Source organism: Cebidichthys violaceus, unplaced genomic scaffold, assembly GCF_023349555.1.
Source record: "Cebidichthys violaceus isolate CVI_PGR_0920_01 unplaced genomic scaffold, fCebVio1.0.p SCAF_724, whole genome shotgun sequence".
NCBI classification, from domain to species: domain Eukaryota; kingdom Metazoa; phylum Chordata; class Actinopteri; order Perciformes; family Stichaeidae; genus Cebidichthys; species Cebidichthys violaceus.
The window spans coordinates 1-13,861 of record NW_027176955.1 but is presented as its reverse complement, the minus strand read 5'-3'; the positions used below and the strand labels follow the sequence as shown (position 1 = coordinate 13,861).

Below are 13,861 nucleotides of genomic sequence, written 5' to 3'. Positions count from 1 at the left end.
TTATTTACCATCAAATAAAATAACTGACAGTAAGTTTTTGCCCAAGAACTGGAAGTCTAAAATAATTGTGGTGACCGTTAGTTCTTGAGATTTTTTTTTTAAATTTAGTTTTTGAACACACTACAGAATATATTTACTGATGACTCTCTAAATGTTACTTCCCTCTTCCTGTCGCCGCAGAAGAGACCATGAAGGAGATGGACGGCACCTCGGCTTCGTCTATGAGCAGCTCTGCGTTTAGCTTCGACACGTTCAGTTCTCCGGTAGCTCAGAAGAGCAAACCCTGCACCTCCAACCTGCAAAGTGCCTGTCGCCTCAGCCTCGCCACACACAGGCTGTACAGCCAAGAGATGGCTCTGCCTGAAGGGGTGGAAGCCATCAGTGTTACACCCTCAGCAGGTGAGGGGGGGGGGGAATGAAGGCCACACAAATGACATAGGTCTGTGAACTGCTTCTGGTAGTTCTTCTGGAATGCCTCACAGCACGAGGCATTCCATCCGGGCAAGTATGCCGTTCTAATAGGAGAACTCGGATAGAGGAATTTAGCAGCCACTGAGGTATTTACCGACATCGGTGTTGACAAAGGTGCACGTTTTTTAATGCTGCCATGGAAACGTTTCCATAGAAAACATTGATTGGAGCTACCTTTTCAGGAAAGTAGTGACATTTATTTTTTGACGAAGACTTTAAACCAACAAACGGGGATATTTTTTTCAACAATTTTTTTTTTTTAATTTTATTTTTATTTTTATTGTGCTCAAAATAAAAAATGTTTTTCAGCGCTGTAATTTTAGAAAGCCTACAAAATATCTGGAAGACAAGATTTTTATTTTTTTTTAACCATGCAACAACTACTGTTTTGCCTCGGTTCTCGATGACTTTAGCCTGTTTCTAAACTGTGCTTGTGTTGACATCTGCACAGCATATATTGAAAAAACCTTTTGAAAACTGACAGAAATCTTCTGAATCGAATCAAAGACATTCACAGAAGTGTGATCAGACATCGCATTTCAGCATAACTTCCTTTCCTAATAGCGTATCGTCTTCTCCCCAGGTCACCTGAGCGCGTCGTGTTCTCTGCCGGCCGATCGCGTGCCCTACCTCCTCGCTACTTCCTGTTCTGATGGGAAGGTGCGCTTCTGGCGGTGTAACGTCATCGCGACGGAGCCTTCCGGCATGGACAGCTTGGTCTACCGGTGGGAGGAGTGGCCTCTGCTGGTGGAGGAGATGCTTCCCAACAGCAGCGCAGTAAGCGTGCAAGGCCGTCCCATAGAGGTCAGCTGCTGCCACTCTGGGCGGATTGCAGTTGCCTACAAGCAGATACCAAACGCACCTCTGAACTCAACGCCTCACCTGAACTCTCTCCCACTATTGAGTTCTCCTCCTACCCTGGCGTCCTCCCCGTATTTGCACAACAACAACAACAACCTGACCCCGACCCCGACCGTACAGCGAAGCCCAAATCTCCCCCTAAGCCCCAACGCAGCAAACGGTAGAGAGCCGTTGGTCCACATTGGCATCTTCCAGTGCGAGTCCACCGGTGGTTCACAGTGGAATCTAGAGCAGACCATAGTCCTGGACGGCACGGATCCCACAACCGGAAGTGCCAATGTTCCAGGTAACTTGGACCTCCCTGTACCTATCGAGGACTGCCCTGGTTCTACTAGTAGGAGCCTGGTTCATTTGGACTGGGTCTCCCAAGAAGACGGCTCACATGTTCTGACTGTTGGTATTGGGACAAAGATTTATATGTACGGCCGTCTCTCCGGGAATCCTCCAGAACTCGTTTTGACGTCCGATGCCAGCAGAGACCAGAGCTCGTCGCGCCTGGTTCTGATTCGATCCGTCGACCTGGTCTCCTCTGTCGAAGGCTCGTTACCCATTCCGGTCTCCCTCTCCTGGGTGAGAGACGGCATCTTGGTGGTCGGCATGGACTGCGAGATGCACGTCTACTCCCAGTGGCAGCCCCCGGCGCCGTCCAAACCCAATGCCCCGATTGCTCAAGACACGGACATCAGCAGCAGCGTCTCCTCTATAGTCTCAGCCGTCAGGCAGAGCCAGGAGGACGGTCTCGGCTCCGGGGCCCCCATGTCTTCACTGGCCCCTCCCAAAAAGGCCCTGACGAGATCAATGATGAGCCTGGCTCAGAAACTCAGCGGGAAGAGAACAGCTTATGACCTGCCTGTCGAGATGGAAGATTCTGGGCTTTTCGAAGCAGCTCACCAACTCTTTCCCACTCTGCCTCAGTACCATCCTGTACAGTTACTGGAGCTCATGGATCTAGGGAAGGTCGGTTAAAGAAATGACTTAATTACGGTCTAGCTGTTAGAATTACATTTGCCAGAAAGTCGATTGTTGTGATAAATGTGAACCAAATTGTGTCTTATCTTAAGGTTCACCGTGCCAAAGCCATCCTGTCTCACCTGGTGAAATGCATTGCTGGAGAAATCGTGGCCCTCAAAGACAGCACCGCCAATCCTGAGAAACGCCTGCGCTCTCGAACCATCAGCGCTGGAGGAAGCACCGCCAGGGATCGGAAGATGTTCAGCAAAGCGGAGAACTCCGCCCCCGACTACACGGAGATAAGCTCCGTCCCTCCCCTGCCTCTGTACGCCCTGCTGGCAGCCGATGAGGACACATTGCCGAAACCTGGTAGGTATACAACATGTGGTTCGAGCATAATATTATTCAGTAGTGGAGTAGAAAATAGTGCTTTATTTCAGTGGTACTTAAAGCTTAAAGGCAGTTTTTTTTGGAGGGCGTCGTTACACGAGTCCATAATAACATTTCAGCGTGTCATAATTCAAGTGCTCTAAGAGAAAACTAGACGTCTGCACCTCCTATCGGCTGCTCAACAGGTGCAGGTGTGTGTGTGTGTGTGTGTGTGTGTGTGTGTGTGTGTGTGTGTGTGTGTGTGTGTGTGTGTGTGTGTGTGTGTGTGTGTGTGTGTGTGTGTGTGTGTGTGCGCGCGTCCCTTCAGATGGTGAAAGCCGAATTCAGGGGCGGGATATCCTGTAGAATCGTCTGGTGGGAGGGGCTTAAGACAGAGAGGCGTGAGCTGCAGGATAAGGGCTGAATTTCCAAATTCTGGCATTTTTTTATTTTTGCCTTTCGCAGAAAACTGCCTTCCCCAGCTTTATCAAAGGCCAATTAAAGCAAAACACAACAAGTTGGAAAATGACAATAATCAGCCAAGGACAAATGGACAAAGGATATTTCATTGCTGTAATTTTCTTTTCTTTTTTTAAAGAAAGAAATGTACTCGACTTCAGGCTACAAAAGCCTCTCAAGTGTTTTGTTGTCGTTCTCTTTTACTTCCTCAGATAATATCCGCCCTGAACACAAAGCTTGAGCTAAACCTCTTAAGTTCCTTTGAAAACCAAATCAGTTGAGAAAAAAACTTCAATCTTGGGAGGTAGAGATGCTTTGAGATATTATATTAAAAGACTGCACCGGTGGATATCAGCTTGTTAAAATGCAGTATTTATTTTTTTTCCCCTGGTGTTTAAATGTGTAACTTTTGTAACTGTTGAGTTTTGTCAGATTTAAAGTACACAAACAAAAAACGGGGAAACTGTATTTACAGGGGAAAACCATGTTGAGCCACCCTGCCTCAAGGTGTAATAGACTGAGAATAATATCCTACTCTTTGGTCTTCCTGTTTTTCCTCATTGTTTCTCTGGGGATACCAAGTGAGAAGAACGAAAGCAGAAACTTTTAAACAGGGGAAAAAAGAAAAAAAAAACCCGTCCTGCTCTTCGGTATTTTAATTTATTCTGCCGTCTCTCCAGCCGGAGGGGATTATTTCTCTCTGCATGTCTCTTATGAAATACATGTCTTGTGTCATTTCGCTCTGTTTTATGCCCCCCCCCCTCTACAGATAAAGTGAGCAGTGTGAGTGGAGATAGTGGACATGGTTCCAGTCACACTGATGTTTATGATGAGCTCTTTCATACACCCACCATCGGGGACCTGGAGCCCCTGGAAGACGATCAAGAGGAAAAAGGGAACAAGGTCTGTTTCTGTTGGCTTACGTTTGGTTGGCACGATGCATGTCGACGCTCATCAAGTCTCTAGATGTTTTCAAAAAGTTGACACATTTTGGAAAAGCCACGAGAAAATTGTTGCTATATATATGAATCCAGCCGTGACACGTTCCTTTTTTTTTTAACAGTATTTCCTGCCAGGCAATTCATTTCACAGACTGTCCTCCGTCTGGTTCCCTGTCTCTCTAGGTTATTGACCTGTCCCAGTACAGTCCGACATACTTTGGTCCAGAACACGCTCAGGTTCTGTCCAGTCAACTCCTTCATTCCAGTTTGCCGGGCTTAACCCGTACGGAGCAGATGTCTCTCATGGCGCTGGCTGACACCATCGCTACCACAAGCACTGACCTCAAGGACAGCCAGGGCAAAAGCAAAGGTACCGCTAGGGGAAATAAAACCATCGAATAAGATGCTCTTCCAATGGATCGGTCAACTAGCAACAAGAGCTTTCTGTCCTTCGCTGCCCAGGTGGAGAGACGCTGGACGAGTGCGGTCTGAAGTTCTTGCTGGCCGTCAGACTCCACACCTTCCTCTCTACCTCGCTGCCTCCGGCACACCGAGCACAGCTGCTGCGGCAAGGTACGGTCGTCTTCCAGCTGCTTTTCATTGGGAGCATTCCACAGCTGGCTCAAATGAGCAGGAAAACACCGTAACACTCAGCTCACTGTACAGGGCCAAGCCAACAAGACTAAAATGAATGAACGTCCCTCAAAATTGGCACACTTTTATCCCTAAGGCGTTTATTTTATTTTCACCCTTATATCATCTTGCGAGACTTAATGCGAGTTTCCACCTGAGGAGCCGTCTCCCCCGCACTCCTTTTCAGATATAGCTCCAGTTAACAGGCCAGTAACTCTATAAAGACCTCTAAAGCTACAAAGATGGAGGGTTACTGATGGTCTCACTTGTGCATTTCTGACAGTAAAGGTGTCGGCGAGAGAACAACAAGCCTCGGTCTATTCATCATCCTCAACTATTGCAGTAAAGTCACCCTTGAGCAAAGCACTTACTCTGTGTTTGCAGCCGTAGAACTCCTCAGCGGACGGCAATACGACGCCGCAGCTGGAAGAGGCGGCTCGCTGTCGACTAAGTGGCCACACTCTGTGTGCTCTACCTAAATGAATAATGAGTTAATATAAAGGGCTTTTTGACAAGTCGGAAATAATCATAATCACGGTGCTTTTTCTTCTCAATAAAGTTACACCAGCGATTGTCCGACGAATAAGAATTTGGTCAGACGAGAGCACGTGTTTACATACCGCACAGCGTTGACATTCTCCCTATGAGATACAGAACATTCCCCGTTTCAACACGCGTCTGTTTCTTCTCTCTGCAGGCCTGTCGACGTGTCACTACGCCTGGGCCTTCCACTCCGAGGCCGAAGAGGAGCTGCTGAACATGCTGCCCGCCCTACAGAAGGGAGAGCCCACCTGGCCAGAGCTGCGCTCCATGGGCGTGGGCTGGTGGCTGCGCAGCACCAACAAGCTGCGCAGGTGTATTGAGAAGGTGAGGCGGCTAATTAGGTCGGTTAGTTTTCACGATCAATTTAGAAAAGTGACCCGGGGGCCAGTTGCGCTACTCCCTCAAATTACCCATAAAGCGACAACTTGTTCTGTGGATAAAACTGTAAAGGCTGAAAAAGCATTTTGTTACCGCTTCGTCTTTGTCAGGTTGCCAAGAAGTCTTTACAAAAAAACAACGATCCTCTGGATGCAGCTATATTTTACCTCGCACTGAAGAAAAAGGCAGTGGTCTGGGGATTGTACAGGTGAGGCAAAACTGACACTTTGCATGTGAAATACCCACACAGTCATCTAAATATTTACACCCACCCTTAACCAAGATTAGTTCCATCACGTTTGCTGAAAAGCAATGACACAAGTGTTGTTTTGAATTCTCTCTCTCTCTCTCTCTCTCTCTCTCTCTCTCTCTCTCTCTCTCTCTCTCTCTCTCTCTCTCCCTCTCCCTCTCCCTCTCCCTCCCTCCCTCCCTCCCTCCAGGTCTCAGAGGAATGCCAAAATGACAGAGTTTTTCCGCAACAACTTCAGCGAGGACCGGTGGAGGAAAGCGGCATTGAAAAATGCGTTTTCTCTGCTGGGAAAGCAGCGGTTCCAGCATTCTGCAGCCTTCTTCCTTCTCGCCGGCTCCCTTAAGGACGCCGTGGAGGCAAGTGGAAAACAGACATGACACACTGTTTGCGAGAAGCACTTGTTCTTTCAAACTGCAAGTGCCACTTGTCAGCCTGCTAAAAACCTAAGTTGGAAACCTTGCTTTCAGCATGAGTAATGTCAAGTGCGGCTCATTTTTATTTATAACATTTCTGTAGCGTTGGAGGCGTGTCCTTTTTTTTCATAATCAAGAGCCGTGTTTGATGATATAGCACAAGCAGCGAAGGCACATCCACAAAAGAACAAACCAGATCTCGCCACCAACATTCCAGTAGCGTGCGCTAACCTTTTTATTATTGATACGGCTCAATAGATTCCCACAGTGGTGTCTTTGTCGAGAGCTTTTAGCACAATGCACTGAAGAATTATTGATGTTGGCACTTGACTCTTGGGTTGTGCTGTCTTTCCTTCTTTTTTTTGTGAGAAGTTTCAATAGCATGTCGTTACATTTATGAAGCAGCAGCAGCAGCAGCAACAGCAGCAGCAGCAGCGTTCTCGCTGACACCAGCAACTACCGCTATTCTATGACGTCGATGCGTAAACTTGTACATTCACGCTTGATTCTTAGAACGGCTGATGCAGTTTGTAAGGATGTCTAAATAAGCGTTAGCATTTCTGCCATCTGTCGGGGTTAAGCCACAGAAAGCACACGGCGCTCCATCATTTTTTTTTTTTTTTTTTTGCTCGCATATCAAGAGGGCTGCTTCACCTTTTAGTCATCAAGGTTATCTCTGTTTAGAAAGTCCCTGAAGCAATGAGTCACATTATTTCATCTGTGCGAGTAACTGGAGCTTTTCTAAGCGTTTAATGGAAATGAGCGTCACCCAGGCAAAGGGCTATCATTGACTTTGTTTTGTCTCTCAGGCTGGGAGGGAGCCTCATTGAAATGCACCTCACAGCCTGACAAGTTGGGAGCAACTATCTACAAACTCAGAGACTTTTATTATTCCCACTTTCCTTCCCTGCCGACAGATAAACAAACAAGAAAGCTGCAACTTCACGCGATCATTTTGTCCACCTGGATAACTGTGTGTCAAGAATATACATCATTTTTGTCTGCTTATGTCTCGCCTTTTCTCGCCCCATTCGGTCCTGAGGCAATGGCTCAGAAAGCATTTTTAAATGATAACTGACTGTGATATCTTGCTTTATTTTCCTCTTCCAGGTGTGTATAGACAAAATGCAGGACCTACAGCTTGCCCTGGTGATCTCCAGATTGTACGAGTCTGAGTTTGAGACGGCGTCCACCTACAAAAAGATCCTCCAGAGACATGTTCTGGGACAAGACAAACAGGTTGACAGTTTGTGTACAGCCTCCACAGGCTGCTGCTTTGTACCGTTTTCATCAAGCCACTCAAGAGTTGTTTGACTCTCCTATTAACACACTGCAGAAACTAGAATGAGACATCGTGATTCTCTGTATTTTGCAGATTCAAGCCCACAAGGACCCGTTCCTGCGCAGCATGGCTCACTGGGTCCTGGAGGACTACAGCAGAGCCCTGGACTCTCTACTTGAGCAGCCGGTGAACAGCCCCAGCTCTGGGTCCACTGAGAGCAAATGTGATGCCGGTAGGTCTGCAGTGCTCTCATTACTGTTATTATTATTTTTTTACCTCCTATGCAAAGGTGAAAGTTAAGGTTCCAGGATCATTGATTGCCACTCTGCCAACACCAGGGTACACACAACAAAATGCCAATTGTAGCCTAATCCATTGAGACTACACACGAAAGATTTGAACCCCAAATAAGTCAAAATAACAATGACAAAGTGGAAGTTCCCCCCTGGGACAAGTCCACTGTCAGAAGCCTTTAAAATAGCTCAATACCTTGTTCACTTTATGGACATTTCAGGCCCAACAAATGCAGCATTGCAAGTAAAAACGGAGATTTGAATCCAGCTTTTCCAAATACTATTTTTGGTCCTTTTTTAAGTATGTGAAATTGTAAAAAGTGATTGCAGCATATAATGGACACACTAGATCATCTAAATGAAGACACTGTACAAGGCTTGCCTTACGAATAGATGAACTGAACTTAATATGAACCTCCATTTTGACTCCAGAGGCCAACCGGTCCCAGATTAACATCCCTGAGCTCCATGCGTTTCATAAATGATGTTCTCAAAGCACGTCCCGAATGCTTTCTCTTTTGCATCCGTGACAGGCTCCTCTTCGGTGTCTACATGTAACCCCGAGGTCTTCAACTTTTACACCTACCTTCGAACCCACCCGCTCCTCCTCCGTCGCCATTTTGCCTCCTCGGACAAGGCTAAAGTTGGACTGACGGCTGAGGGTCGCAGGGCCGACTCCATTAGCCTGGAGGAGAGGAGACTGTTTTTCACAGCGGCATACGCACACCTGCAGGCTGGCTGCCCCATGCTAGCGCTTGAAGTCCTCTCCAAGATGCCCAAAGTCCGCAAGCATTCCGAGCTGCCCAACCAGACGGATACGGTCACGCCGGCTGAACTTAGCGTCGGGAGCAAGAGCGGACGAACGTCGAACGCCGGTTGGTCTCAGCCGGCTCTGAACGGCTACGAGTCAGACGGACACAGCTTATCCAACAGCCATTCGGATTCGGTGTTGAGTTTTGACTGGAGCCAGCAGTCGCTGACGCATACGGACGAGCCCCTGGAGCTGAAGTGGGACAGTGACAAAGATGGAGAGGAAGAGGAGGAGGAAGATGATGAGGATGAAGAAGAAGAAACAAAAAATGTAGACGGCAGCAGTGTGTTCCAGGATGCCACGTCGCCGCTAATGGAGACGGTGACGGGGGACGACAGTGAGGACTGCAATGACTTCCTGGCTCCGTCTGATGACATCTTGGCGGCCCAGCTGAAGTTCACGGCCTGCCTGAAGATCATGACCAATGAGCTCCGGACGCTGTCCACCGGTTATGAACTGGATGGAGGGAAGCTACGTTGCCAGCTCTACCAGTGGTTGGAGAGAGAGGTAATTTGCAGCACACATTTACAGAGTTAACGTTCAAATCCGTCATTTTTGTAAATGGACATTGTTTAAAATATCCATTTGTCTGGCTGCACCCTTGAGTTCACTCAATAAAACTTTTATGACTTGCATAACTCCCACACATCTCTTCTGTCTCTGTGTTCACTGTTTCAAGATTGTGTCTCTGAGAGTGCATTGCGTCAGTGTACATAAACATCAAGTTTGTCTTAAAGCCAGTCCAGTAGTTTTCTCTTCTTAAATTGTTTGTCTTTCCCCGTTTGACAATTTTGGTGCAATGTTTTGCTTTCCCCTCCCACACACACACGCAGGATGAATTCCTTCATGATAAATTCCTTCATGATAAATTGATTGTAACTATATATATATATATATATATATATATATATATATATTTAATTCTGTTTAACGCAGGTGGTGGCTCTCCAGCGTTGCTGCAGCTACAAGCCCTGCTTGCCAGAGCTGTCTGTCCAGGGCGATGCCCCCGTTTCTGGGTTGGTGGAGGAGGAACAGGTGGGTGGAGATAGCTGGCAGCTTCTAGATCTGTCAGATGTTCATGATGAAAAATCGCTGCAACCCAACACCGTGCTGTGTGTGTGTGTGTGTGTGTGTGTGTGTGTGTGTGTGTGTGTGTGTGTGTGTGTGTGTGTGTGTGTGTGTGTGTGTGTGTGTGTGTGTGTGTGTGTGTGTGTGTGTGTGTGTGTGTGTGTGTGTGTGTGTGTGTGTGTGTGTGTTTTGACACGGTGTGAAAAATTGTATATTGAAAAGATTGTTGCTCCCTTTTTTTTCCCTGTGAATATCTCAACATCTTCCAACATGCCGCTGTGAAATAACCTGATATATCAGTTTCAGCATTAATATATACATACGCTTGTGCAGTACACTCGTGCATTTACAGACCCATTAGTTTATTATTGTTGACGGAACAGATTAATGTTAATTTTTTGTATAGCGTGGTTGTCTCGAGGCCTGTTGATTAATTTGTCTTTATAACTAATAAAGTTCAAAATGTTTGTTTTTTTTCCTTCCAGCCCGGCAGTCCTCGTGGTGACAGCCATCACGGCGACAGCCAGAGGAGCAGGAGACACTGGCTGCAGAGTAACCAGCCTTTACTGAGGATGTTTCTGAGCTACTGCAGCCTGCATGGCTCCCACGGTGGAGGACTGGCCTCTGTGCGCATGGAGCTCATACTACTGCTTCAGGAGTCTCACCAGGTAATTGCAACATGCAGAGATGCAGCCTCCAGTATGTGGCTCGGTATCAGATATATATATATGTATGTATGTATATATATATATATGTATGTATGTATGTATGTATATATATATATGTGTGTGTGTGTGTGTGTGTGTGTGTGTGTGTGTGTGTGTGTGTATGTATATGTGTATATATATGTATATATATATATATGTATATATATGTATATATATATATATATATATATATATATATATATATATATATATATATATGTATATGTATATGTATATATATGTATATATATGTATATATATATATATATGTGTATATATATATATATATATACACATATACATACATACACACATGCATTTGGTCAGGAGAGACTTGGCGTTTAATGTTCCACCGGGGAGAAATTATGGGCATGCAGGTCAAAATACCAAAACGTCAAAATACCACAACATGGACTTCAGTGGGTTTTAAAGTGGGCGATACAAACACGAGCATTTTTGATCATTCCGGTGGTGGTGAACAGGTTTGTTAGCTTGCAGGTTTGTTAGATGCCGATATCCATCTGTGTTTATCACAACTCCAAGTTCCTTTGAGCAGCTGCAGACACGTTTGACTGAAAGTCAACAGTTGGCACAGTCTGACCAGATGAAGTCCGGTTTGTGTTTGTCACACACACACACACACACACACACACACACACACACACACACACACACACACACACACACACACACACACACACAGACTCACTTTTTTTGGTGCACTGGCGATCACACCTCCAGCAATGAGCTGGCAGGTTGTGCCGATTCTCCGTTCTCCTGAGGGGAGCTCCTGCCTTAGGCGGACTATTCAAAGGTTGAGTCAAATTTTTAGGAGGTAAACAACTCAATGAGCCGGCGTGGAAACAATGTTCTCGAATGTTAGCGCAGTCGACCAGCACTGGGTGTTCCGTCTACTCCCTCACTTTGATTTTGAAATGTGTTTCTTTTGTCCCAGCTCTGGTCCCACGGTTGTCAAATCTCTCCATTGTTATCGAGGAAAAATATCCGTATTTTCCCTTTTTTGTCTTAACCTCAGACGGCCTGTAGAGCTTCTGTTAAGGCGGTTTGTGACAACTGAATGTGATTCATCAAGCGTGACAAACATAAGCCTGTGGTATTTTTTTACACACACAGACACAGACACACAGACACAGACTCATGTTCAGGGATCTGGTAAACAAACACAATACCATGCGCCCCTTTGTTGTCGTCTCTTTAAATGACATTCACTGAAAGAAAACATCAGGCACTCTTAAGTACGGGATCACGTATGACATATTCGGGCTCTGGAAAAGTCTCTCGTCTCTCAGATCAAAGCATCGCCTCTCATTTCCCGTGTCACGACGGTATGTTCCTTCATTGGTGCGTCTGTTCGTTAGCGTACCTGCTGTCACGACTGAAGTTTCTCTTTTGATTTCTCCCCAACAGGACGACTCCACTCAGCCGGCGGCGGCGGCGGTGCCGGCGCCATGCTGTCAGCCGGCATCTATTCCTCTCCTGATGGCTTGCACGGCCAACGTAAAGACGGTGGTGGCCAATCCCATCGTCTACCTGACCAACCTGGCTCATGACATCTTGGAGACCATCAATTCGCTCGACTCACCTCCGTATCCGGATGTGGTTAACAATGAGGTACGGCAGTCTCTGGTCTCCTGCATGAATATTTAAAAAAAATGTTTTTGAGACAGTTGATTAGAGCCTGGATATACGTTGTTTTTATCCGGTGGGATCTGATGGATGATAATGGCTTATTGCAGATATATTGGTCTTAGTATATATGTCAGCAAATAGCTAAGGAGAAATTTGCATTACATATGTGTTAAAGATATGTTTGAGCTGGTGAAGAAACTGGGACACCATGTTCCACTCGGTACAACCATTTTTTAAAAGAAACAAATTGTTCATGTTAGAAAAAGTTGTGTATCAATAATTAACAAATGGACATGTAGTGTTCATTTTCGATTGTGTTCCTGCACCTGAAACATGTTTTGGTTTTTTTTTGCCTTGTTTCAGATCTATGTGATGCACACATTGGCTGCCTCCCTGTCAGCCTGTATATATCAGTGTCTGTGTGATGGACACACCCACAGGTACGTGGATTTAAAGTTGTTGTTTTTTTTTTAGGTACGGTGTGTGTAGGATTTGACCACAACTAGCTGTTTTATCATCTTTGCCAGGACTGCTTCACAAAGTGACATCATCAGCAGCGTCATAGTGAACAAACCTCGAGCTATTGTCAAGCCATCCATTCCTTAGCAATAATTTTGGGATCTAGGGAAATGAATCTGAAGGGAAATGAATCTGATATATATATATATATATATGTATATATATATATATATATATATATATATATAGATATAGATATAGATAGATAGATAGATAGATAGATAGATAGATAGATAGATATAGATATATCTCTCTCCCTTTTACCCACGGTTTGAAAAACAATGCTTTCATTCAGCCCGACTCAAAGGGATTTGAGTTCAGAGCGGGTTTCTACATTGCAGCATCTCTCTCTGAGCAAGCTTCTTTAATTCTTTATGTGACTTCAAGCGATGCTTATCTTTGATACAACTTTTTTCAGTTTTCCCACCACATTCACCTTGACACGACTCCATTAACAACACTAGCCGCCACTGGATTATTCATCTATCAGGAGTGATTTGACTTTGTTTTCCTGTTCTCAGCATTAACATTTAAAAGACAAAACGCCAGCAACAAAAAAAAAAAAGAGTGTGTGTGTGTGTGTGTGTGTGTGTGTGTGTGTGTGTGTGTGTGTGTGTGTGTGTGTGTGTGTGTGTGTGTGTGTGTGTGTGTGTGTGTGTGTGTGTGTGTGTGTGTGTGTGTGTGTGTGTGTGGACTTATTGGAGCAGAATAATAAGATAAGGGGGAAGGGACATGACTACTGGTGGTAACCAAGTAAGAGGGTAATGCACACATACATCTTAAGTCAAACACTACAAATGTAAAACCAAAGTGGAAAAATGCTTTTAAAGAAGCCGGTTTTTATGGAAAATCATCTGAGCACTTTTTTATGGCAGGGGACGACATCCGGGGTCTGAAGAGTGAAGCCAAAGTTGAAGTTGCATTGCTTCTAATGTACAGCAGGGGGCGACTCCTCTGGTTGCGTAAAGCAGTCTGATTGTATCGATGGCTGCCTTGTGATTGACAGGTCTTCGAACTTGAACCCTTTTCACATAAAAGTTCGTTGTAACATTTTTTTCGCCCAAAAGTGTCGGTTTGTACTTGGCTCCTCCCTCTCGTGCCACTGGTTGCAAACAAGATGGCAAAAAAAACAAAACAAAAAAAAAACAAACCGCTAAACTCGAGGCTTCACACCACGTTGACTTTGTCCACTTGATATATACAGTCTATGGCTTTAGGCTGCTTCTTACCAAGCAGTGCAGCGATGTGATTTAAGACATGGG

General features: G+C 45.4%; 1 protein-coding gene across 1 annotated transcript; it reads left to right on the top strand.

The window, feature by feature from the left end:
- Window positions 1–180: 180 nt before the first annotated feature.
- Window positions 181–12,715, top strand: LOC137891969 (dmX-like protein 1; the record flags this gene model as incomplete). The annotated part of the gene is made up of 16 exons (XM_068736846.1): window positions 181–399; window positions 1,055–2,289; window positions 2,394–2,652; window positions 3,881–4,014; window positions 4,236–4,422; window positions 4,515–4,625; window positions 5,383–5,552; window positions 5,717–5,814; window positions 6,047–6,212; window positions 7,380–7,508; window positions 7,645–7,783; window positions 8,378–9,162; window positions 9,592–9,690; window positions 10,209–10,391; window positions 11,859–12,062; window positions 12,444–12,715. Coding segments are annotated over 16 exons (4,229 nt in total), but the record flags the coding sequence as incomplete, so codon positions are not given.
- Between the last annotated feature and the right edge of the window lie 1,146 nt (window positions 12,716–13,861).